A 27,679-nucleotide genomic window follows, 5' to 3' on the forward strand; every position below is an offset into this window, starting at 1 on the left:
TGCATCTCTGTCCAACTTGTGATCCAATACTTTTTCTGTGGCTCCTCGGGCTGAAACCCCAGATTGAACTGATAACGCTCAGCCCTGCGAATTCTCACTCCCTGGTGCTTTGGCATTATTCTGTAGTAGATGGCTCGCTTGAAGAAGCCAAGCTAGCAGGAAAAAAAAGAAAGGAAGAAGGTGACATTAAAAAGTTTGAGAGCTGAGTTTTTTAATGGCTTAAGAAGAAGATTTAGGATTTAGAAGCTGAGTAGATTCACGCTGACAGAGATAGAAATACGCACTACCCTGCTGATTAAGGGAGGATTCACATGTGTGTGTTCCTTTAAGGTATATCATGTTATACAGATACCTCAGAAGTCAAAACTTGGGAGTGATGTCACTTCCAAGGTGACTGCATTCCAGTTGTCAAGTTGGAAAAGCATGTATAAAAAGTTTTTGTTCTGCTTCTTAGCAAGGTAGAGCCATTCATTCATTTATGTAACCAGTCATAAATACACAACGGTGGCAGCAGAGATCAAATGTTTTACCTTTTTGCTACTGTTTTTCTTCACTGCCACCATCTTGTCAAGTTAGGGTTGGCTGCTCTAATTTTCTGACCTGGGTGTTCCAGATGAAAATTCTAACTGGGAACTCTTAAATTCCATCTTCCAACTTAATCTGGAATGCACTAAGAGTTGCTGGTGCAATCATCAATGTGGCATCAACCAATCAATCCCAAGGCGATCTTGAATGAGGATTTAAACAAGCTAGCTGTCTGTTAGCTCTCTTTGTTCATATGCTACATGGTGATTACTTATAGCAAGCATAAACGTCACCAGTTTCATGCCAAACAAAAAGCTGTGCAAGCAACTTCCATCTCTCTTAATAACATTATTTAATTGGTTAATTTTTCTCAAATATTCAGCAAAAGCAGCGCAAGGAAAGCCAGGCAGTGTATATATGTATATGTGAATCCTCCCCAAGATGGAAAAGAAGTAGTGAAAAAAAGTTAGCCATACAGAGATCAACAGTGCAGCGTTAGCCTGCAAGGAAAGCAGTCGAAGTGGTTAGTTGAATCACATCCCAAACTCGGTGTTGCCACTGACAGTATCTACAGAAAAATCCTTTCAAAGGGGTGTTTTTACCCAAAAGCCCCAATGGTGTATGCTGTTGGGAGACATGGGGCCTCAGTAGTCCTCAGTTAGCCTCTCTGTCTCAGAGGGCTGGATCTTCATCTCAGCCTTCTGGGCCTTGGCCTCATACATCTCCCTCCTGCTGGCTCTCTGGAAGAAGCCACACTGGAGGAAGGCGCATGAATTCTGGGGTTAGACTAAGGTGTCAAAACAGAGGTTACAGCTCAATGAAACACAATCTCACCTTCCATAGTATAAGAATGATGATTCCTAGCAGGGCAATTCCTGCTACAGCTGCAGAGATGATGATCCACAGGGGAAGCTCATAGGGTGTCTCCACCCTTTCTTCTGGTTCTATTTGTACTGTGAACTACAAGAAAAGTGAAGAATGTAATATATTATCATATCATAAGCATTATTTTCATTCCTGCCATCATCATCACATACCCAGGTCGTCTGACTCTCCATCTTGATGTTTGATTGATTATTAATAAGCTTCAGTGTGGCTTGGCCTTTAACTTCAACTACAAATGCATCAGAATAGTCCTGTAGGCACACACAGACACAACATCAGAACATTTTCCCAAAAGTCAGGGCATAAACAGTAAAATAGGATTGTTATTTCAATCTGCACTTATTTATATTTGATCATATAGCTCTTTTCTAGAATAAACTCCTTCCACATGTGTACAAGGAAAGCATGCAGTGGGTAGGAAGCACCTCCCTGCCCTTCTATTTGCACAGATGGAAATCCTGAGGCATGGACATGCCAGAGAAGAACACAGACAGCAGATATCACAGTGATCAAGTGAGACACAGCATGAATAGAAGACAATGTGTTAAAGTGTGAAGAAGCTTACACAGTACCTTGCCAAGTGAGTTTTTGGCCTACCAGATCTAACAGCACACTTGATATATAATTAAAAAATCACCATGAATCTACAATATATATTAGCTGGTGAGCTCACCTCTAACATTGTACTATTCCACAACCGGGATCGGACATAAATCGTGGCTGAATTCGAAACATTGAGCAGCGGGCAGGTAAACGTCACACACTTTGCTGTCCCCTTGGAGCATTCCTGTAACAGGCCATAAGAAAGAAACTCTATTAGAGAGTGAACAGATACTGACAGTTAAGACTAGATTTAAAAAGAAAAATCCTACTATCTACAATGGATGACTCAATTTGTATATTAAATGTTAATCCTACTGACGTTGGTATTTGCCACAGTGTGAGGCTGTCAGTCCACTTATTTTGAAAGATATTAAATTCTGTACACAAGACTCCTCACATACATATGTCACATATATACGCATGATTATGTTAAGGGAATATAAAGCTAGGACTTACCAACAGGTACCTCTTTTTGGGAGTAGAAGACAGTGTGACTGCTGCCTGTGGCTCAATAATATTTGAATGGGTCACGTCATTCTCACCTTCAACTCTAATCTGTCGCTTAGTACGCTTAGGTCTTCTCTCTGACAACTGCAAGATGGGAGAAAAAAAAGAAGAAAGAAAAAGGAAGAAAAAAAGAGGAAACAGAGGAGACAGAGACATTACATCAGAGGGTTAATTACTGGGTTTGATAAAGACATTACTACATTTTTCTCAGAATAGTATTGTCATTTCAGCTGTCTATATATAGGCTGCATGCACTATGGCTTTCTATTTTGGGGCTTTGTGAGGTCTGTGTGTGGCGACAGATGTTTTTTTCCAAAATGTATTTCTGAACAGTGGTTTGGCATTAAGACCATTTTCACACCACTTTTCTAAAATTGACATTTATTCACACTGCGCTGACTTGAGTTCATGCTGACATCGGCTTGAGCAACACACGTAACAAGTCGATGACCCACCTAGCTTAATGAATTCATGCTAATGAATTTCTCAAAGGCTGATATTTGAGAAATTGTATTTAGAGGTAAGGTTCATGGGTTTAAAATATATCTCACAGTTTATGGTTCAATACCTAATGTTTGTTTAAAAAAGTAATGATAAGCCTTGGCTGTACTTTCTGTTTAGTGCTAATGAGTAAAAGCTAGCATGCTAATGTGCTAAATAAAGATGGTAACTGAATTAAACATAAGCACTTTAGCTTATTTGGATGCTGATGGAATTTAACTCAGAGTATATGTCTAGTCGAGTATATATATTTAACTTTCAACTGCTGTTTATTTCTCTGCGTCTTTTGACAGTGCCAAAGAGACTATGGAGTCCTCCTTGTTTAAATACCGCAGTTGGTCAAACTATTCTTGACACTGTCACTTCTGTTCTAAACTGAAACCTAAACAATGGCTGAATGAAACCGTTCGCGGTGTCAGATGAGACCGCAGGAAAACAGAACATCAGCAGCAAAAGGTAAAGTACAACTGTTTTTTGATATTCTTAAGGAAAACTTCACGTTGTTATCAAAGAACTGTAAAAGCTGAAAAAAACCAAGCAGATAATATTTTTAACAACTGTCACAGACGCTTAGTGAAATGAACTCTTTGATTAAAATCCCTCAATTTACTTAACTCATGACATGTTTCACGAGGTACGCCGTTTTTTTGTTTGGTTTTTTTTGTTTGGTTTTTTTTTGTTTCAGTGATTGCTATGTGGAGTTCCCCAAGGTTTGATTCTGGGGCCAGGCTTTTTTTCCCTTTACAACTTACCCCTAGGATCCATTTTAAAAAGACATGGCAGCTCTTTACACTTTTATATTGATGCTCATCAAATTTAGTGTGTTTCAGGGACATCAAACCCCTGATGGCTCTACATTTTTAAATATTCAATGACAGTAAAACTGAGGTCGTGATACTTAAACCCAGTGATGCTGGCATTGCCTCAAAATTGGGCTCTGTGGAACCTTATATTAAGCCCACTGTAATCAATTTTGGAGTTCAAGTGAACTGTGATTCTAAACTGGATAAACATATATCCATAAATCTACAAATTTATCCATCGTCAGATCACTTAGTGATTTTGAGAGAGTTATAGAAGCCTTAATTACAACTCAACTCAACTACTGTAATAAAAGGCACATTGGTGTAAATCAGGCCACCCTCTCAAACCTACAGTTTCTTCAAAAAGCCACCCCATGCCTCCTTCCTGAAAATCGAAACAAGAATACTTCCTCTCCTCTGTTCTGGCCTCCCTTCACTCGTTTCCTGTGAGTTTTATGATTGATTTCAAGATTTTATCTATTTTATTGTTTTTAAATCTCTTGCCACAATATCTTGCTCACCTCCTAACACCTTACGTCCCTTCAGAGTTATCAAACTCCATGTTATGGTTGGCCAGCAGCCTTCACATTTTTAAAATACATCATAAAACACATCCCCTATCTCCTTCGTTTCTAACCCGGAGTGAGAGCTGTACATGGTGGTGATCATTTCTGATTCTTCTGAGGTCTTGATTTTTAAGGTCTTGTACGTGTTTATTTGTATGTAAAGCGTATATATTTTAATTATTCTTACTATGTGAAATTAATATTTTTGGTCAGTTTTTAATGTGTTTTATAAATAAGGTTGCATCAGACTGAACTGGATTGAAGGTACAGCTATACCTATGTATGGCTTCACAGAGAGGCTAGCACAGATGTTGACTCATATTTATGTGACGCTCAAGTTTTTGAATGCCTTAAAAGTTTGATTTGTGTATTTTTTGTTGCTGTTAAGTTTTTGTTTTTGATCTTACTCTGGGTCATCTTCACAGATATCACACATCACACATTTCAAAAAGTGTTAAAAAGAACCTTACAGTTAGGTTAAGCATGTTGACCACATTTCCAGGAGGTTTACACTCCGTTTCAGAATCCCCCTGAACAACAATCTTCGTCAGGTACAGCAGCCACTTGCCGTTTGCTACCTCATAGGGCCACTCAAACTCCACAGCCAGGGTTGCTATGTCTTGCAGCGATTGTCCCATTGTGTTCATCTAGAGGTGGAAGCAGTCAGAAACATTAAAAATAGAAGTGAAATACATCAGATGGTATGAAATAACAACATGGTGACTGTAACTCCTAAACAGTATCCACCCCTGCTCACACTTAAACCACAAACCATGGCTGACACAACAATCCACAGCCGACGCAATATTAAACTTCTGAAGTGCTGGCTTCAAAGACAGGGTGGGGATGATGGAAATGTGGGTGAGTAACACGCATTATAGATACAATGTACAATCTCTGAGTGGTGAAGATGACTCACAGTAAAGGTGAACTCCACCAGACTGCCCACGTCACTTGTGTTGACCATGGCTGACTCGCCCATCACTGTCCCACCAAACTTTACTGTTTCCACCTGTGACTTTTCACTGGATAAGCTAAAAGACAGATATGTTTCACACAGTGTAAGTAAACAAACTGTAAGGAGGGCAATATGATGCACTGACCATTTTATTTATCTACTCTTTATGTACAACAGGGGTTCTCAGATTTTTTAATGACCGAGTACCGATTTAGGGAGATGGTTGAGCGTAGCACAGGAAAGAACCCTCCCCCAAAAAACCACATAAAAAACCTAAAAGTCCTCTAGGGGCACAGGAGACATGCCTAACCTAACAGATGTATAAGAAATATAGTAAATGCATCGCATATACTTCCCATGATGCCTGTGATACTCTGCATAGTCAGTAATCAGGTGGTTTATGTGCTAAAATACATCAGTGACCTCCTGACCCAGTATGAACATTCCAGATCCCTCAGGTCATCTGGATCCGGTCTTTTATCAGTTCCCAGAGTCAGAACCAGACACGGAGAAGCTGCATTCAGCTTTTATGCTCCTTATATCTGGAACAAACTCCCAGAAAGCCTCAGATCAGCTGAAACACTCAGTTTATTTAAATCCAGGTTGAAGACTCACTTATTCTCAGCTGCATTTGAATAAAGCACCAAATCCGCACTTAAGCTTAAATTTCAAAACTTACTTTTTAACTACTGATTTTATCTACTGTTCTGATTTTATCTACTGTTTTGATTTTTGATTTTATATACTGTTTTGTTTGTTTGTTTGTTTGCTTGTTTTAATCAATTTTAAATCATGCTTTTTATTTGTTTTTGTTTTTAATGTCTCTGTAAAGCACTTTGAATCACCTTGCTGTTGAATTGTGCTATATAAATAAACTTGCCTTGCCTTGTCTAAATGTTACTGAGAACCCTGAATGTACAGTATGTCATGAAACATTTGCGATTGGGACTTACAAGCTGAAGACGGGCTTAATGGTGTTTTCAATCAGCAAGGCCATAGGAACAGGCGCTAGGTCACTCTGCTCACTAAGACTGGAGAAATTACAACAGTGTGCATTATCTTAAAACAGCTTAAAAATTTGAACTTCATTAAAAAATGCAAAAAGCAGAAAATGAACTTAATTATTATATACAACAGTATTATATTGACTTGTTTTCCCTGTTTAGTATTAAGCAGGAACAAAATACAATGTGCAACCAACATTATAAAGCCCTTACGTTGACAACAGCAGCTGACACTCAATCTTTCGTGTGTGTAGGGTGATTCCTGATGTTTCAAACTTGAGCAGGAAGGACACCTATTAATAAAGCAATACAAGCACATGAGAACTGTTTGCAAACCCAACTGTCCAGTAGAAAAAGATAAAAATAATTGTCAGCTGTTCAAACCTACCTTTTCGTTTTCGCTAATTGGGTTCCCCACCTCACAAATGACTGTATCAAGAAGAGTGCACTCAACTTTGTTATTCTAAACACAGAAGTAATAAACATAATTAGTTTTAATTTTTAAGGAACTGACATGACCAGAGATGTGGCTAAACATGACCAAACCAAACCAATACAGTGTGCATCTTGTAAGAAGAGTAGCACTAAAAAACAAAGGAGATTTAAATAAAAATGGGCATCTTCTGCCCTCCAGTGGACCTACCAAAGAACTGACACTGGCATATTTCAGCACATCAGGGATAGTGACATTGAGCACGACTCTGTGGGCGTCTTCAGCTAGCTTCCCTTCAGATTGATAGTTGGTAACGTTTACCGCGAGCCCTATTTTCTTTATGGAGCTGTTGAACTGGAGCACTTGAACTTTGCCCTGACTGTAGAGGGACAACATGTATTAGCTTTGTTATTTAATGATTATTTTGCTTGACTAACACATTCATGACATAGCAATAACAAAAACAAACAACAAATATGGCTAACGATGGCTAAAGTGCTAAAATGGACCTTTCCAATGGGAGTCAATAAGCAAGGGGGAACCCTCACAATTTCACACTTCACTTTGTTTTCTTTGTGCTAAGCTAATGGTAAGCTGGTACTGGTGGTAGCTTCATATGCATTATATATATACATGAGCACTGCAACAATCTTCTAACCTAACTGAGCAAGCTAACTAGTGTATTTTAACCTTTAAAAGTCAGCTTTGTGTCTATACATGAATGAGTCAAAGGATGCTTGGTTGCTCACTATATAAATTTACCTGGGATAAGGCTTTTCTTCATTTTCTTCAACAAACTTTGCTGTTAGTTGCAGGTTACTGGTACATTTGTTGTCTGAGCCACACGCCTTTTGAAAGTGAATCTGCAGGAAATAGAATAAGCAACATCATATCAAATCTTACAAGGGGACACTGGACTGTACCATTTCTTTACCATCTCCAAGTTACTGAAAAGGAAACCTGTAAATGATGTGCATGCAAGACGCCATACCTCAGTTCTTCGGCTGGATTTCTGCTCTGGGCTCAAAATCGGGAAGGAGTCCAGGTTCTGTGGGGCTCGTCTGGCTCTAGGTATTGGTTCATATAATGAGAAGTTGAGGAAAAAGACCACTGGTTCCAGTTTGTCCCTCACAGGTTCCTGTGAATTAATTAAAGAGTTTCTTTTTGCTTGTCTCAATAAGCACAGGACTATCAGGTAGCCGCAGTTTATTTGTCCTCACCAGACACTCAGCAAGATGATCATTTGCAAATAACACAAAATGCATGGCTCAGTCAATACAACGTCTGCAATAGTTGCGTTGTGCACTTACGACTACAAACAGCTTGAGAGTTTCACACGCAGTTTTGGAAGATGTCATGGTCAGGTTGCCAGTGTAAGTGTTGATGTCATTCTGAAAACGAACACGAGAGCTTCCTCTTCTCTCCATGTCGGCCTCTACCATATACATCAACGCTTTACAGAGTGAAAACAAACAGAAAAGATTAAAGCAAGCTCATGCAGTAAATAAAGGGTTTTTTTCCTACAATATATAGAATTTGCATGGTGATGCACTTGTTTGTAAGTTGGAAACACTGTTCATTTGAAAAAGAAAATTGAACACGGTATGTTGTGTGAAACAGGATCAATAATTTATCTAAAGAAGAACTTACTGACAGGTCTCTTGAAATTTGTATTTCCGGTGCTTAAAGTGAAAGACACGCACAGAGTAGCTGTAATGCTGTGAAGCACAAAGAGAAAGAGAAGAAGAACTGAGAACTGAAATAACACTCAATAAGCCAGTTTCAGAATGACATAAATTTAGGAGACATCTCACCATGGTTTATCTCCAGAGCACATTTTATCGTCCACAATCTTAGGCTCGACAGTGAAGTCTTGGGTTAAGTGCACAACCGGTCGAGCTCTTATTTAAAAAAACAAAACAGAACAAAACAAATAAATTAATATTAATAATAATAATAATAATAATATGAGAAATAACTCCATGAATACTGAAAAATAATAGATATCATAAAAATAGTTTGTCGTAACTTATGAGAAAAATGTCACTGTAGAAAATTGCTATATATTATATATACACTCACTGGCCACTTTGTTAGGTACATTTGTTCAATTTGTTGTTAATACAAATAATAGACAGTCACATGGTAGTGATCAGCCCACAACCTTCCGGCAGAATAACGTACTATGACACTACGTCAGAAAGCTCAACAAAGACTTCGCTGCACTCAAATGATCCCGAGATCACAACAGAATTGCCCAAAGAGCACCTCTGTGTTGTTGTGGAACAGCAGGTGAGGATTTACATCATGAATGTGTGGCTGATACATCAGCGGTGTGTGTTATGCTATGATGTCAATAAGGGGGTCCAACTAACATTGAAATATCTTGTTTAACTTTGTTTTTGATTGTGTCTACCTGAGGAGGGCAATGTGATCATCCAGAGAGCCAACTAAGATATCAGGGTAACTGTTATCATCCACGTCCATCCCTCCGCTGATGGAGTAGCCGAAGGTCTGGAATTTTTCACCAAACGTCCTACCCATAATGGTCTGCAGAGGGAGTCATTGACACAGGTTTTCAGAATAGTACTTGGCATAAAGTTTTTAAATGACCACAGAATGTCATACTTTACCTGACTAGGCTCCTTTGATATTCCCTTTTTGCTTCCCATCCATATGTAGACCATTCCTGTCTGGTGGAATGGCGCTCCAACAGCAAAGTCTGGAGACATTAGCATTACAGTTAAACAAGTGCTGGAAGCATGACAAGAAAAGATGCTAGAAAAGAAAACTAGGCACTCTTTGTGTATAGGAAATATTTGTCCTCTAGGTGGCAGCAGAGAATGTTTTCAGGACTCATTCGAAACACGACAAGTTAAATACCTCTTGTTTGCAGCTGAAATTATTTCAAATTACAGAAATATTCCTTTAGCGGGCTTTATGCTCACACCACAGTTTACCTGTGGTCTGGTGCACCACTTTGATTTCACTTTTTTAAACTATTATCAGATGTAGGTCCAAAGGAGATGCTGGGTTCATGGTCACACCTTGGAATCCGTCTTGGTTGATGTCGCCAATGGCGGCCAGTGCAAGGCCGAAGGCAGAATCAGATGGGCCCTTCAAAACCATTGAGGCAGTCTTCTGGAAAAACCCATTCTCGTTCATGAAAATGTACACTGCTCCCCCCATTTCATTCTTACGGTCAAAGTAAAACGGGGCACCCACAATCAGGTCGTTCCAACTAGAATATGCAAGACAAAAATCCACATATGCATGTAAATACAAAAATAGATACACATGGCTAAGTATAGCTAAACATTCAACACAAGTCACCAAAGCTATATTAACTGCATCTCAAAAGAATGTACTACCTAGAATCCTAATGACCAACTAGATTTCTAGATAGAGAAACACCTGATTTCTTCATAATTTCAAAGTGAATCCCTCATCCCTGCCACAGAAAGTCACTATTATCATCAGTGTTCAGACACACACTGCTTCACTGTTATGCACCATATGCATAAAAAGGCAAATCACGGCCAAATCTATGTGAAAAAAAGATCATTGTTCATTTCCCCCCAGTTTTCCCCACAGTTACACTCTCCGGTGTAGAAACGCACCTGTCATTGTTCAGATCTGTCACTGCCAGGCTGTTTCCAAAGTAGGAACCCACTTGTTCCCCAAGGATGATCTGCTCCAACAAAAGCTTTGGTTGAGTTTTATTTGAAAAAATCACAGCACCCTTAGACTCATATCTGGGAGCCCCTGTCACAACTGTCGAGTCATCATAGCTCAGCAGCTTCTTTTCTTCGAGAACTGAATAACCTGTGAATGAAAGTGCTTGAGAATCAGAGATGCTGTTTTTGACAACTGGATGCTCATCTGACGGTAGGGAGATTGAGTGTGAATCTTACTAAGGTTCCCATTGATTTGCCATTTGAAATGTTGTAAAGACACACCAACACTTACCTATATAACTATATGCTTTCTCTAGACTTTCAAAGCTTTTGTCAGCATAGTTCCAGGGGTTTTGTGGATCTATCCGTATCACATGAGCATCTCCTTTAAAACAAAGCAGAATCACACAACGATGTTAAAATCAGCTTAATACACAATTCAAGAGTATCCAAGACATAACACAATCCAATCAAATTCAACAGACTTGCACAGCGTGCAAATAATGAGTAACCCCATCGCTCGACAGTTCCCACCTTGCCAATTGTAGCTGCCTGGAGAGCCTAAATAGACATTAGTTTCCGATATACCGCCTGAGATGCCCAAGTTGCACATGCCGTCCAAGTTGTGGTCGTTGTTGGGATTGCAGACGTCATAATTTTCTTTCTGCCACTCATCCTCTTGGTCAAAGGTCAGGTCATTACTCCTTACATAACATTTTCCTAACATCCGCCACTGATTCTCTGACATAACCTTCACATATCGATGTCCGCATGCCTGGAAACCAGAGAAAGTATTGAAGAAGTGCAGTGTGTCATATCAGAAATTGACAGTGCTTAAACTGAGATCAATTCAGTGACTAGGAAAAACAACTTCAAGTAAACTGAAGAATCTCAAACATCAATATAATGAAACCAGTGTCGCTGCTTTTTAATTTACACAATGGAAACGGTCCTCCCTTTGAGCAGTTACACGAAATAATCATTATCTATGAGCCAGATATCAATTTTAGCCTTCTAAAAGAAGTTTAAACAGTCAAAGATGTTTGAAACATGCTAAAATTAATTTCTTCCTGATAAAAGGGAGTTTTTCCGTCCCACGGTCACCAAGTGCTCACTCATAGGGGGGTGTCTGACTGTTGAAGTTTTCTCTGCAGGGTCTTTTCCTCTTACAATAAAAAATCATTTAAGATGACTGCTGTTGTGATCTGGTGCTATTTAAAAATAAATATATAAAATATATAAAGAAAATAAATGCATTAATATGTAAGATAGAAAAATAAAAACATGGAAATTACACCAATTAGTGCTTGAACAAAAACTGAAACATACTGACAAAGACAGACTAGGAACAACATGCTGTTAGTTTCCCCTCACTGTAAGTAAAATGTGTTCTCCAGTATATCGTAATTGTCTAAAATGTAAAAGTAATAAAAAAAATCTCTTGATCAAAATATAATTTCTCCCTAAACATGAGACATTTTCTCCCTGTGTGTATCATCCTGTCTCAGGTGTGTGTGTGTGTGTGTGTGTCTACAGTAATTAAACATCGCAACAAGCCAAATGTGTCATCTCTTAAACTAAATAATAAAACATCCTGTGTGTCAGCTCACCCTGCCTTGTACATAATATCACCGGTAGTAGTGACTCATAGAAAAAAAACAAAAAACAGGAAGTCATCTCACCAACACGCGTCCATCTGGCTGGCCCTTCTGACTGGACACTGTCACACCCAACCACATGCCCTCCACTATCTCAGAGGTAGTTGCTGTGGATGCGTCATAAGAGGTAGGTCAATTATTAAGGCATCTGTTTTAATTTGTCATCAGGCTGGTGCTGACAGGAAGGTCATTACATACAGAGTAATAGTAGGGGAGCAGTCTGTTTGACCTGCTCCCCTCAGGCAGGAGGCTCCGGTCCATTCGCAACAGAACCTCTCGCCACAAGAACAGTTTCTTCCCCTCTGCTGTTGGACTCATGAACAATAACCATATGACTGTTCCCACCACTAACACATGACCCTACACTGTGTTCACTGCATCATTCCATGTTTGGCACCATCATCACCATCTGCACTCATGTATATATCTATCTACTTAGCACTTTTAATTTTTATTTTTATGTTTATTTAAGCGTTATCTGACAGTATGTTTGTACTAAGTACTGCAGCAATTTCCTAATGTTGTAAACCTGCTCAACATTTGGCAATAAAACCCTTTCTGATTCTGATTACCTTTTTTTTTCTGCTTAATAATGTTCCCTGTTTTACTTCTTGTTCTTTTATTTCAATAGACCGTTTACAACCAGATTTCTATACTAATCAAATCAAACCAGCATGCAGTACAAAATCGACCATTCCAAACTATTTATTAGATTAAAAGAAACATTCAGCATGGCTATGGTGATCACAGTCATCAGAACACCTACTCAAACTGTAAATGCAAACCTTCATGCAGCCTGGATCATGCCCTGACAAATATTAACCACAAAAATGTGATGGGACTGCAGCAGCACTATTCTAACCTCAACATGAAAAGTGATTCAGAATCCTCTTATTATACCATTTACCCCTAGCTTTGGATGGGGGAGGGGGTGTCTAACATTTAATAACAGTCTGTTCATGTAAAGGTAGACAAAATAATTCCAAATGCTCCAAAGGATGCTTGATGATTTTACTGAAATGATCTGACACAGTTCTATAGTCCTTACTGTAAAATGAGGAAGCTAGCTAGTGTTCATTTAAAGGTTATTATGTTTTGTTCCTCACATTAGTTACATCCTTTTGAGGCCCTGTGCAGGGGAAAACCAGTTTTAAAACGTGAAGTTCACTGAGGGAGTACAATCCTAAATAGAGCTGACCTGTGAGTCTCCTATGGCTGTGTGAAGTAAGCGTTGTTGAACGTCTCAATCATATGAGTGATTCCTAAATTTTAGTTTAAACCCAAACTGGTTCTGAACAGTGTGCTAAGTCAGGAAGGAGGGTTTTAAAAAATGTACGTACAACATGCAGTCTGGGTATACCATGGCTAACTGTTTGGGGGTTTCGTTTTTTTAAAATTTGCTTCTGTTGGAGATCTCTGCGTCTGCTGTTTCATTTTGCACCACCACCTGTTACGTTTGCATCAAATCTATGGAAGTGCTATACAAACTCAGTTAAAGTGCTTTTAAAGTATTGTTAAAGATAGCTCCTTGCTGGTGCACTGAATATGAAAATCTTCAGAAATGTTCAAAAGCGCTCTCACTCACCATCGATCATCAGAATACCAAATAAGTGAATATCTTTAAGAAGAATGGTGTTCAATCTCATCATTATTTTCCTTACATATATAGATGTATTTTAAAGGAAACCCCCCTCGAGCTCACTAAAATCTCTTAATGGAGCAGTTCAGAAACAGCTATAACACTGCAACCATGCATTCCTTTCATCACATCAGTGCTTCGCAGTGATCTTACTCGAGGTAACCAGGTCCATTCTGGAGCAGTCAGTGGTGTCGGTGGTAATGGGACAGAAGTAGACGGCGCCTGTTTCATTGACTTTCGGAAGAGATTGTGCTTTTTCTTTGGGCGCACCTATAAGAAGCCTACAAAGGCACAGAGGAACACAGAAAGAACAAAAACACAGAAAAAACAAAGAGAGAAAAACAGAAAGAAAGAGACAAACAATGTTTGAAATCACAATGGAAGTGTGGCACAGTGTTAGACAAAGCTATGACACTATCAGCAACGGTTTATCAGATAACCTTCTAGACACAAAAAAAGCACACCATGCAGCTTAACAAGTCAATCATTTATATTTCACCTCTTGATATTTTAAATTGAGCTATTTGTATATATCACAGCTATTTATTATTTTTCTAAATGTTCTAACATATTGTATTATTTAATTAGTTCAGTCTGTTACTGTTATTGTCTTGGAGGAACTGTAACCCACATTATTTCCTTAAGGATTATGAAAGCATTCTGATTGTGATTAATGGCACAACTTTTATGCACAGCATTTACCCTCTTAGAGTGTGTGACGTGACCTGAGATGTTAAGATTCAGGGTCTAAACACACACAAAAAAACCAGACTCATTTCACATGAAAAGAAAGAGTGAAGTAGTCGGACCATGACCCGTGACAAGCTTGGGCAGCGCACACACACACACACACACACATATATAGAGAGAAATTTGCTTCTTGGTGCTAAAACGGCTCTTTTTGTCCACTCACCGAGACACTCCCTGCATCTGCACCTCTTACCACACCACAGAGCTTTGAAGTAAAGGGATTACTGCTCTCTGAGGCTCTGCGCAGGAACACACCATTTACCGTCAGCAGAAGATTTATTATCTCCACTTTGTGGGCGAAAGGTGTGGACAAGCTAGTTTACAATATGTGAGCGAGTGACATACGCATGAAATAAAAGCACTCAGTGCTTTGGTCAAAGTGGGTAACACAAGCATGTCATTCTTCTCATGTTAGCGTCCTGAAAATGATTTCAGTGCTGACAATGAGTTATCAGTATTGTGGGAAAGAGCAGAAAATGACAAATAAGTAAGTCAAGATGTTCACGATTGTTGACCTAACTGGGAGTATAGTGGGAAGCCAGCTGTCTCTCTTATTCACACTGACAAGTTAGAATAAATAAAGGTCCCAAATGTAAAGTTAAAAATAAGTCTTCACAGTAAAATCACTGTGCTTTCAAATCCCACTTTCTCCCACGAGTCAGCCTGGGATTACTCCAACTTGGGTAGAGATAATTTCTCCTGAAAGATGAATCACAGCAAAAGGCTGTGCCATGCTAAAAACTGGAGGTCTGAAGACAAAGCGGGAAATCACTGAACAGGGTCTGTTAGCACTTGCTCTTGGTTAGTCATACCTGATTAAACACTGCTCACAGGTTTCGTGGTTTTTCATTCTGTTTAAACACAGCTAGCCCATGTACCAGGCTCCACCACTCCACCACAGTCATCTACATATAGACACACATTCACAGTGATATCGACATTAACATGCCCCTATAAACATTTACAATCTTAATCTGATTGCAGGGCTAAGAGCATAGACAAAATTATTCTCTCTTTGATGTCTCACCTGAGCATGCAGAGAGTCAGACATGCAAATTAGTCACATGGCCCGACTTCCACTGATTTTAGATCAAATTACTCTAAAAAGTATATGAATTGTGGCACATAAGCTGACAAAACACTGAACTCAGATCAGACGCTGTGGTACACATAGCTAATTCCTTGACATTAATCAGATATGTTTATAGGTAAGTTGAGACATCATCTCTTTCCTTTTATGAATGCAGTATAACAGCACCGGCACCAGCACAACCACTTCTCAGTATGATGACAACCACAAAGAGACAAGACGGCTGCTGAGGGCCAGCAGTTACCAGGTTAAACTGTCAGAGGAGACCTTGGGTGTGGTAATTATTCAGTAATGTGGACAGTAAATAAGATACAAGATACCACAGAGGTTTGTAGTGGTGAATGGACCTAACAGAAACATGGAGAGGAGTCCCATTCAGTGTGGCGTTGACATTCTTTTGTTTATCTGTGTACATGTCTATGTGTGTGTGTGTGTGTGTGTGCGTGCGCGTGTGGTCTTACACTACAGATTAACTAAGCCGATGAGAAGCAGGCGTGTAAAGCTGTTGTGTTTTTGAGCCGCAGGACACAGTGTCCCAAAACACTAACTCAGATCTTATTGTAAAGCCACACAAGGCCTCATGGGAGCTTTATCCAAAGCACTCATAAAGGGACCGGCGTCAAGCCGGAGACTGGGCAAACTTGACACACAGATAGCAGTTTGAACTTTTCTCACTCTGAATAGAAATTATGAGGAAGCAGGGTAGGGTACAAAGTCCAGTATTAATCATGCATGCTTTAGGGCATTTGAAAATCTTGGATAGCAGGGTGCTGGTTGGAGAAAACTAGAAAAAAAAAATACTGTCACCATCTTATCATCTCAGTGGCGCCATGTGGGTCATCGGTGTTTGTTGTTGAAATTTAACAAAGCTGAGTGATACCATCACATCTAACACTAGACAGGGGTTATCAGCTACCTTAGGTTCACGTACGTGCTACATGAACATTTAAGAACAGGTTGACAATTCGGCTAACTGACAAATGTTAGATGAGAATTCCACGTGTCAGGCAAATATGAACCATCAATACATATTTTTTAAATATCATTTATTGTCAACACTGGAGGATAATATATATCATATATTAGGCTATTTGTCATTAGAGAAAAGTGTTGCAGATTGCAAAATACAAAAGGTTTACCAAAACGCCTTTCTCCATAGCTTCCAGTGTATGCTGTGTTGTGTATAGGACTACATAAACAAAAAATTGTACCAGACACACGACACAATGAACCTACCCCTGTTTTTAAAAATAAATGAGACGCAGAGTTAGCTCAAAGGTTCAAACCAGTCTAAAACGCTGCACAAGTCACAGTAATAAATAATATCTATGTTTTAGCTTTAGTTTGACTGCTAGAAGATTTTTGATATGATACCAATACATGCTCATAATTTTGATATATTGACGAATATTTATATGTTTTTCTTTCAGGGACATGACACATAAACAGATCTCCCTAGCAACATTTATACGTAGTTATATACTACAGATGAATTAGACAGGCTCTAGTTTTAGCATCTTTTAGCAACTTTTCTTTTTAGTCTTTTTTTATAATTTTTTGATCGAGTTAAATCCTACGGTAGAGAATCAGGGAGATGAATGTCCTTCAAGAGAAGCTTGACGCGTGCATTTATGTTCATATTTGGCCCCTACATGTCAACTCCTGCTTGTTAATGTATCACTGGGCATGTTTGATTGTTTCTGTCCGGCCATAATGACCCTAATCCCACTGAGAAATGTCCCAGTGCTCCCAACAATCAGACTGCCACTGTTCATTTTTAATGTAAACACATAAGAGTAGCTACTTTTGGCAAAAAAAAGAACGAGCTTATTTTCCATAATTCCAAAGTTTCGCTTGAAAAATGACCTTGATATCCTCATGATCATGGATGCATGGAGGACAATAGTAACTGAAGGTTTACACTTTTTCAAATAATGCAGCACAGAACCATAGACTAAACATCATTACTAGCCCGTCCTTCACATTCCTGATCTTTAGTGAACAACTTGCAACCAAATGTCAACTTTTTCATTAAAAGCAGATCTTTTTTTTGATGAACCCACATTTCTCTGTTGCATATGTAACCCTCATAAAATTGGCGTACACCTAATTAACAATAAGGTGACTCGCACGTCATATTCCGTCCTGTCCTAACTGTGTGCTCTCCTCCTTATCACCTTCCATGCTCATCACCTCCTCATAAACAGGCTGTCAAAGGCTCGGCTAAATGGAAAGGGAGAAGCAGGCAGCTGCATTCCAACTCCAGGACATGTTGCAATTTGCCCCTTCTGTCTAACAAGTCATCCAAAAGGCTGGCTAAACCAAACATTTACTGTTTGCACCCAGCTAAGGTGAGACTTAGTTAGGCTGCATTCTTGACAACAGGACTAAAAATCTTAGAAGAAGACAGTTTGATGGACTACTGTATATTTGTGTCAGCCATTAAGTTAAACAAACAGTGGTTCATTTATCTAGTCATGTTAGCCGGCACTGCCTCGGAAAAGCCGCTAACTTGAAGCAAGAACAGATAGTGGGAAAAGTCTCTCAACAAATGAGAGGAGCTGCAAGGGAAAGGGCGAAAGGGCTGATTGTAAGCAAATGTCAGAGTCAACACAAACAACTTCTCTTGCAGTTAATTAAAATTAAGCCACGTTCACCTATAATCTTTACCCCCCACATGTCTATTTGCTGCTAAGATAACACCAACAACAGTGAAACCAGGAAATCCGACTTAATTAAACCCTTTTTGGGATGACATTTCCTTTCCAGCTCACAGGATTTTGAGAGATTATCAAGACGAGACAAAGCGCGAGTTAGTCGTGTTTACAGTCAAACTGGCGTCTCATTAAGAATACACACATCTTCACGTCGATCAAGTCGGAGCCGTTATGAGACACGGGATACAGGTGTTTAACGGGCAAATTTGTATTTTTTTTCCCCTTAAAGGCCTTTATCTTATATGTGAAGAACAGGAAACATTTAAAAGTGGGTGAGGGAGAGAAACCGTCACAAAGAGATTCAGATGGCGGAAGGAAAGGTGAGCGACACGAAGCAAAGTGGGAAACTTTCTGCCTCAAGCCTGCTGTTTAATAAATTGTGCTTGCAGAGTGTATGCTGTGGTGTTACAGCTGCCTGTAACATGCGTGATTGATTGCCCTCCGGATATAGCTTAAGGCAACCTGTCTGTCACAGGATTTGCCCGCAGCCCTTTTAATAATATTAAAAGTAAACCATGTGCCACCGATGAGATGTCAAGTTTGCATAAGTGACACTGATTTTGCACAGCAAACTGAAATTAGCTAAAAAAGAGAAGCTATAGGGTGATTGTAGCTCAGTCACCAGTCTGCATGCCAAAAATCCTTGGGCAAGATACTAACCCCAAGTTGAACGTGTGTAAATGTTAGACTAGAAGCACTTCCACAGAAAGAACTGCTTGTGTGAATGGATGTGAGTGAGTGCTCAGAGTAGAAAAGCACTATATAAGAACCAGTCCATTTCAATTGTCATGACACCAGGTAAAGATGATAATATTTCACAATATTATTTTACGTAAAATTATACAGTAGTTATAGCAAAACAGTAGTTTTATGAAATATTTTATATTTTACTGTTGACCTGGACCAGCACAGCCATTTTTCACACCAGTGCTGTACGTGGATCGGGGTACAGTATGGTGACACCACACTGTATCACTCTAACTGCAACACAAGGTGGGTCACTAAATTACCCAAAATGCACAGGCAAAGAAAAAAATGCAATAAAATATTATTAATCCTCACCCTTTATCTTAAAAACACAACATCAGACACACATATATACAAAAAACTGCATGGTCTTATCTACTGCATCCTCATTGTTTTTGTTAGTATAAACTAGAGCACCACATCAAACTACCAGTGATTTCAAGGAAACACTGCCACTTCTACTAAAGAAGAAAATAAATACAGATCATACTAAATAGTGACTCAGTTTGCAGACTGAATTAAGCCTAACGATGAGAAGAGACTAGACGTGAGATCTTTTTATGATCTTCTAATGACGTAATGACTTCAGTGGACGATGAGAATCTTTGCTCCACCTCTCCCACCACTCATGAACAAAAACCCTGAAAACTCCTCCCCAGCCGAGAGTGGGCACCGTTTTCTGGCTGATGACTTGGAGGTGCTAATTCTTATCCCAGCTACTGCACACTTGACTTGTAGAAGCACATCATCTGTGATACATACAGCACGTCATAACCTGACTGACAAAGATGACAAGGGATGAATCATGGCAGCTTTCAAGAAAATGAAGGTGATTGCAGAATGCTGCATATTCCAGGAAAAATGAACAAATTATTTTTTCTTTTTTGTGAAAGGCAAGCCAGTGTGCATAGTTTGTGGTGAGGTGCTGGCAGTAATGAAAAGGGCAAAGGTTGAGCGCCGTTACAGTTTGAAACATGCTAAACTTGATGAATAGAGAGGAGAAATGCACTTGTAACTCAAAATGAATCTTCATCTTTTTGAGTTTGAGTGCTCAAAAAGCGGCTTTCACACAACAACAGACTGACAGCGAGAATATTACTTATTTATAGCCAAGAAGCTGAAATCTCACGGGGCTAAGTAACACAGTAGCTATAGACTTTTTTGTTGGTCTTTCGTTTTTGCATCCCTCGGTATGTGTTCATAATAGTGTGGCCCTCAGAGAACTATATAAAAATTTAAATGGCCCTTCACATGAAAAAACAAAAGCCAACAATCAAACACATGGAGAGTGAAGTAGAAAACACACAGTGCAACATAGGAAGCCCCTCAGCCTCAGCCCATTGGGAACGTTACTTTAAAGTGCAGACTTCACAAAGGCCTGAAATAATTATCCACTGCCAAAAACACACAGCACTTGCAAATTCAGCATTCTGACACAAAGGTAGAGAAGAAAACCAGAGTCAGAGGGAAGTGGAACGTGAGCGGATCCTGCCACAGCCAATCAGCGTGTCGTACTGCAGCCTTTATTCCTACCTGTACCTGTGTCTACTGAGCTGTGCCAGTATATGCACATAATTTAGCCTATACTTTATAGTCAGTGCTAATTAGAAGACAAAGCATTTCAGTCTTTTCAACATTCATGCTGAAAGACTTTCTTCAGGGAGTAATTTAATGCCTTAGGAAACTAATAAATGTGTAATACATTACTTCTTTGAGTAACTACTCAAACAATGAGTACAGCTGTGATAAATCCAGGTCACTGTACTTTCAGGAAACAAAGAAACTACATGAGGCGGTGAACACACACTTCGCTTTCATATCATTCACAGTAAGCACGCCTAGTTCTTAACACACTTAATGAATATGTGCCTGCATTTACAGAACAAAGTTGATGAGTCATCTCTGGTCAAACAGTGATGAAAGAGCGTGCATGAAGTAGATGCATGGCTCACACAGACTCACCTTCACTTTGCATCTCAGGATTTTCATATATTTATGTCAGGGCAGGGCAATTTGGATATGTATATAAATATTAACATGTCAGCATGAACAATAACAGCAAACTACAAAAGCATAAGCCTTACAACTATCATAATTTCAAATTATCTACTTTAAAGATTTACATTCTTGCAGTATGGACTAGACTAAGATTAAACTTCTTTCTATAATGACAAGCATCACTGTTAGTGCATTTAAATGTTTACACAAAAGGGAGAAATGTAGGAATGCACAGCTAACCATTTTCACACATAGCAGACTGCTGATAAACTTTGTTCTCTTTTTTTCACCAGGGTACTTTTTTAGTGGAAATGAAATGCAGACGAAAGAGGAGATGACAACAATGTAATACAGTTGAATAAAGAAAAAAGAAAGGACTCCGCACCTGTAGACAAGCACCCACACTAACAGGGTATCTCAGCTGGACAAACATCCTGTTTGAAAACCACCATCTGTCTTTGGTGAAACAGTAACAGGAGACCAAACTAATTTAGAGCCAGCTCGACAAATTAAACATGGCAGGACATCCCCCTGATGATAAAGAAACTCACTTTTTATTGGCAACAAGTGAAACCTAGTCTGAAGCGGGCAAAGAAAGTTCAGCTTGTGGTTGCAGGTTTGTCTCCTGTCACTGGATGAATAATATCGTCAAGTATTGCTGCAGGGTGCAGGCCCCCCGAGCTCCCCCCATCCACACACACACACACACACACACACACACACACACACACACACACACACACACACACACACAACTGACATAGAGAAATATACCGATCAGGCAAAACATTGTGACCACCGACAGTTGCGGTAAATAACTGATCTTCTCTTCATCATAGTATCCGTCAGTAGGTGAGATATATATTAGAGATATATTATTTTGTCCTTAAACAGAAATGTGTTAAAAGCTGGAAAAATGGACAAATGTGGGGATTTGAGCGAGTTTGACAAGCACCAAATTTTGGAGAGGCTGGCCTGTGTTGTCTGATCCAACAGATGAGCTACAGTAGCTCAGACTGATTAAAAAATGAACACTGTTTCTGACAGAAAGGTGTCAGAACACACAGTGCATCATGGTTTGTTATGTATAGGGCTGCATAATCACAGACCAGTCAGGGTGCCTATGCTGACTCCTGTCCACCACCGAAAGCACCAACAATGGGCACGCGAGGACCAGAACTGCAACACACAGTAATGGTCCAGTGACCTGGTCTTATGCATCACGTTTTCTTTTACATCACTTGGATGACCAGGTTTGTGCGCATCGCTTACCTGTATAACACCTGGCACCAGGTTGCACTATGGGAAGAAACAAGCTAACAGAGCAAGCTTGCCCAAAGCATCACACTGCTTTGGGCAATGTAACATCCTTGGCACGTACCATCTAAATGGACTGGTTCTTATATAATGCTGTTCCATCCTATCAGAGCACTCAAAGTGCTTCACACAACTTACCTCATTCACCCAGCACTTTTTTCTATGCTCTAAGTGCTTTCTATTTAACATTCACACACATTCACACTCCAATGGCCAAAAGCCACCCCATGGTCTACAATAATACCTAAGCATTGTTGTAGACCATGTACAACCTTTCATGGAAACTGAATCCTGTGAAGGCTGTGGCCTCTTCAGCAGGATAATGCACAGTGCCTCAAAGCAAAAAATGGTTCAGAAATGGTTTGAGTAACACAACAATGAGTTTAAGGTGTTGACTTGGCCTTAAAATTCCCCGGATGTCAATCCAATCACCCATTTGTGGGATGTGCTGGACAAACGTGGATGCCCCACCTTGCAAAACTGTTGCTAACATCTTGGTGCCAGATACCACACTACACCTTGAGGGGTCAAGTGGAGTCCACAACTCGATAGGTCAGGGCTGTTTTGGCACCAACACAATATGAAGCAGGGGTCATAACGTTATGCCTGAACGGTGTACATACAAATGTATACATGTAAACAGGAATACACATACCGCTGGACTAAACCTGACCACATGCTTCTCAGTGACGCCATACCTCAGTAGTGAACCATGAAGCCAGAAATCACAAGAGGCTCACAGTATTTCTAACAATATTACTATTAAAATGTTTTCCATTGCTGTATGTAAAAGAAGAGAAGTAGCTGTGGGAGACACAGATGGACAGTCAGCCACACAGCTGTAACAGAGCTGACAGCAACCCATGTTCGCGTGCATGTTCAGTGCCAAGTTTCTCTCAGATATTACTCAGCTTATATAAAAGAAGTGCAGGTGTGCATGAAACATCTGCCTTTACCTGCTAATGCCTGGAAATTTTCCAACACCAGATTTTTTTTTTATCTCTCTTTGTTTACATATTCATTTTATACATGTATTTATTTATAAATATTTATTTAGCCTTTTATCAGTAATAAGCGTAGGAACATCCTATATTTATACCAGCACTTATTTGTATTTTACGGACGCACAACAAGTTGCAGCACACGCACACTTCCTAAAAAAATACCAAGTGTAATCCAATACTTGTGGATCATTTCTCTCTTCAAAGGTGAAAAATGGCATGAAGACAGAGAGGTACTGGAGCATATGGGTTTTTCTAGCTACAGGTAGCTCCCAGTAGCCTGGAGGCTAGCTTCTTTTCTGTGCTGCTGAGGGCATTTATGCAGCCGGGGGAGGAAAGAGGGAGGGGATCTCTTACACTTTTGTTAAGATAAAAACAGTCCTCACTGCAGGTATTTCTAATGAAAGCGCCACCATAACCAATCTCCTCTGTGGAGATTAGCAGGAACCCCGAGCCCTGCTGGGATCCATTTCAACATGTTTTTAGAAGCAGTTTTTGTGCTGCTACACAGAATGCAACTCATGTCATTACCAGCTGATTGGATACAGCGAATAACTGCGTTAAGATCAAGGCCCGTAACCATGGTAAAGGGATTTTATACCGACAGCAGTCGCTCAGCATAAAACCACGTTAACCCCATTTTAACCTACTTTAATTTCTATTTGATCTTCTATTTGAAATGATTCTGTGTCAGTGTAAAACCTACTGGCTTGCATGGGATAGACATGAAAGTGTTGCATTGAGGCATGACACTAGCCCTTTGATAGACCTAGTTCAATGACAAAGACCACTATCATATATGTATAAGAAGGAATGTTGGATTACAGTCAGGTTTACGGCCCATAGACTTTTATCACTGATCAGTCCAGTGAACATATCTATTGAGTGTATAAGGCCCTTACAGAGCTTACAACCCATTGCACAATACTGTACTGGAGCACGTAAACTATACAAAAAGTTGTGATAAAAGATTAAAAATGTAAAATCACCAGGGTGCTTTGAGAAAAAGGGTTTGCTAGAAAAGTTTACTTCTATCGAAACATATGACGAAAGGTGACGTGTGTTCCTGTGCATGTTCTAACTGAACATCAGATGTGTGTACAGCGGGTGGACCAGTTTAATTTGCACCTCGCAGCAGAAAGGGGAAGGGCCCGTCAAATTAAATCGTTGACTTTCATAGCCTCTGGCTGCTGCAGTCAGACAGGGATGATCCTCGATCCCAGCCACGTCAACTCTGATCAAATATTCATCAGTCAAAAGAATGTGTTATTTTTCCAGCTTTCATCTGTAAAATGAAGCAGTTTTTGATCAGTTTGAGTCAAATATTTGGAGTTTTTATGTGTATTCTCTCTTGGATAATCATTCTCCCTCCTGTCTTGTCTCAACCTGAAACCTGGCAGGTTGTAACTGTGCAGAGAAGAGTAATACATTCCTAAAATACCATAAGGTCAGGGGACTGGAAGAGCCAATAGGTGGCCAGCTGACTGCCCTGTTTCCCCCCCTTCCCTGAAACAACAGAGAACAAAAAAAAGGCCTTCTCGGGAAAAAAAAAAAATTCTCCCTGAGACCTTAAATGGGTGATCCAAACAGAGAGGGGGAGTGGGGAGGTGAACAGTTGGTACAAATTGGCCTCAGGTAGTTCTTGGATTATTTGGGTAAAGCCCATCCCCAACAAGAAGCAATGCCGGTCTACTAATTGGACATGCAACCCATATTCAAAATATATTGTTGAAATTCAGCTCAGCAACCATTCAGTGTAACTGGATAATAACCTGCATCTTAGAAGGTTTGAATTAAAAAAACAACAACAAACAAACTCTTTATTCCAGAAATGGGAGTGGAAGCCATTTGACTCGACTGCTATCCTGAACTCTGACTCACAAGGACGACAAAGAACAGTGTTCTTCTCTGTACATGTCATGACTGGTGCATACGTCTAGGTGTTTTTCAGATATTCACACTGCAGTTCTAGCCAGAGAAAATATGTCGTTAAAAGCTGTGGGGTTCATTGAGACAGATTTGCAAACACAAAAGAAACTTATTTTAAAATCCCTTCCTCTAAGACATTGCAGACACCAGCACACTGTTATGTCTTTACAGAGTCATGCACTCTTATCGCCTATCAACTCGGCCTCTAATTGTTTTGTGAGCGCCACTATCTCCAAACCACATATCAAAGCAGGTTTCACTTATGTCTCGTAAGATGAAATAGGTGACATCAACAGCATTGTGTTTTTTCCCTGCAGATGTGTGCTACACTGCATGCCCTCAACATGACATGCCCTGCTGTGTGATGTGAATCTTTACGTTTAAGCAGAAGATGTATTTTCAGTGTGAGGTTTAGGCTACAATTATATTAATATTGCAGTGATGTTAGTTTTTATGGGTTAAACAGAGTTAGCAGCATAGCTAACACTGGCCAATAACCAGCACATATGGACTTAAGCTTGGCAGTACAGGAGTATGTTATTCAGGCAATTCATGCAGACATATATTTCTTCCCCTTTCCAGTTTTATGCAGAACCATCTAGGTTTATACTTACAGCTCAGACATGAGAGTGAGTTTGGTCTTCTAATCTAATCTGTCATTGCATGACTTGCAATGATAAACCTTATATCTAACTTCACTGATGAGAGCACAGAGGAAGTGGGCTCTGATCTGAAACGTTTCTTCATGCTTTACTCTTCAAAGCAGGACGACACTGATAACAGCACATTACAAACATGCTGTGTGATCGTGGATGCGGATGGATGAAGGGGCTACTCTAATTGACCGAGTGAAATCCTATACTGCACAGTAACACAGTTTGAGGAGCTCTCATTAGATATGCCACGAAGACAGCAAAGACGTGACATCCCTGAACATCAACAGATACAAAAGCAGTCACTTCCTATGTAAATCCTTGCAAGTGCTCCACACTGGTGTTAAGTTGTTAAGTGTTACAGGCCAGTTAAGAGTTTTAATAGGAAACAACCCCAGTTCTCTCTAGCCGATAGCGACAACAATAGTTCCACCCAAATTCCAAATATAGAGTGAGTAGATGTGCAAATGTTTATTTTACAAATATTTAATAACTGAATATAATACAGCCACCCAGATCATGACTGAAAGTTCAATCACAATGCACTGAAATGCACATCACACTAAAAATGCTCTTACTGTACCAGGACTGGCTTCCAAACTAGAAGCATACACGTGGTTTACAAACCAGGAGTTGTCTGTGTTCAGAGAATTGTGAATTCTGGTTAAAAACAAGTGTGTTTGTGAGTGTGCCATTTCCACCAACAGCTGGACCAGCAGCAGAAACTATTAAAAATAAACCTCATCTATTCATTTTAAACAATGCGATTTTCGGTTTCGTTCATTATTGTTGCAATAATGAATAAAAAAAGAAAGAAGAAAAAAAACTGACAGTCAGATAAAACAAAGACTGAAATGTAATTTGTGTAAAAGTCATGTAATATGGTGATCGTGTAAAACTGGAAAAAACAAAACAACAAAAAAAAACAAAAACAGTTTTGCTTTCAAAACAGGTCACATCAGGCCGGACGTGTTATGAGACACGTTTTCTACACGTTGACAGTGCACGGCAAAGATTTACAATGCCGCCGGGTATGAACTTCGTCGAATTACTTCCAAAGAGCGTAGAGCACCTGTCTTATATTCTCACTATACTAAAAAAAATGTCTGCGATGGTTGGTTTAACTAAATCTGCAGACGTGCTCTCCAGCCGGTTGTTTCTCTCACAGGTAGTATGTAAGTGGAGCACAGAAACGCTCGACAGGTGACAATAAAGCGTCTCCGTATCGTCGTATCCGACTTTTGCGCAGTTAACCGTGCACAGTACGGGGTGAACAGAAAGTGTTGCTTTTCCACGACTGTTTGCCTGCCGACATATTACCTCTAAATTAAAAAAAAGAAAAAATAAGAAAATATAAAGCAATTTCTGAAAAATGCACTATCCGACTATACTTACAGATACTGTCTGGAGCCCACCGTCTTCTCATGCAAAGCTACAGAGAACCCAAACAAGCTCCCCCTGGTTTTCCCCTCTTTGATCACAGGAAACCGTTCATCTATATTAAATCCAGTGCAAGTTTGCGTCCAGTGGCACACGGCCAAAACAGCGCAGAGTAAAAGTCTTTGAGACATGTTTCCGTTGTTTTCTCTCTTGTTAGGTGCACTCAGCTCTCGCAGGTCCACGATCAGCGAACGACCATGGGGTCCGGGTGGCAACTCTGCCGCAATGAGCTCCAACAGGTAGGCTGCTGCTTCACAGAGACCTGCCCATTAACAACC

At 39.8% G+C, this 27,679-nt stretch overlaps 1 protein-coding gene across 2 annotated transcripts; it reads right to left on the bottom strand.

Annotated features, from left to right (window-relative positions):
- Positions 1-41: 41 nt before the first annotated feature.
- itga3b (integrin, alpha 3b) lies at positions 42-27,679 on the bottom strand. 2 transcript variants are annotated; one of them, XM_063481449.1, is made up of 26 exons: positions 27,357-27,679; positions 13,913-14,040; positions 12,145-12,227; positions 10,997-11,237; positions 10,755-10,847; positions 10,406-10,610; positions 9,833-10,026; positions 9,419-9,507; positions 9,202-9,335; positions 8,600-8,686; positions 8,436-8,503; positions 8,096-8,238; positions 7,777-7,923; positions 7,548-7,648; positions 6,996-7,164; positions 6,741-6,815; positions 6,566-6,645; positions 6,302-6,379; positions 5,310-5,424; positions 4,861-5,037; positions 2,470-2,604; positions 2,084-2,197; positions 1,563-1,661; positions 1,360-1,485; positions 1,128-1,280; positions 42-152 (listed from the first exon to the last, which is right to left on the bottom strand). In XM_063481449.1, exons 1-25 carry the CDS (start codon positions 27,530-27,532, stop codon positions 1,170-1,172), a joined length of 3,168 nt encoding a protein of 1,055 aa, XP_063337519.1. In that variant the 5' UTR covers positions 27,533-27,679; the 3' UTR covers positions 42-152; positions 1,128-1,169. The 2 variants fall into 2 exon arrangements, with proteins under 2 accessions (XP_063337519.1, XP_063337520.1); XM_063481450.1 differs by lacking the exons at positions 12,145-12,227; positions 13,913-14,040 and having other exon boundaries at positions 27,357-27,420.

This window comes from Pelmatolapia mariae, linkage group LG8 (assembly GCF_036321145.2).
Source record: "Pelmatolapia mariae isolate MD_Pm_ZW linkage group LG8, Pm_UMD_F_2, whole genome shotgun sequence".
Lineage (NCBI taxonomy): Eukaryota > Metazoa > Chordata > Actinopteri > Cichliformes > Cichlidae > Pelmatolapia > Pelmatolapia mariae.

Coding starts and splice junctions, on each gene's coding strand:
- itga3b (XM_063481449.1), bottom strand. CDS start 27,532: ATGTCTCAAAGACTTTTACTCTGCGCTGTTTTGGCCGTGTGCCACTGG. Junction 7,924..8,095: donor CTCTCAAGCTGTTTGTAGTC/GTAAGTGCACAA, acceptor ATTAATTCACAG/GAACCTGTGAGGGACAAACT. Junction 1,662..2,083: donor GGAATAGTACAATGTTAGAG/GTGAGCTCACCA, acceptor GTGTGCCTACAG/GACTATTCTGATGCATTTGT.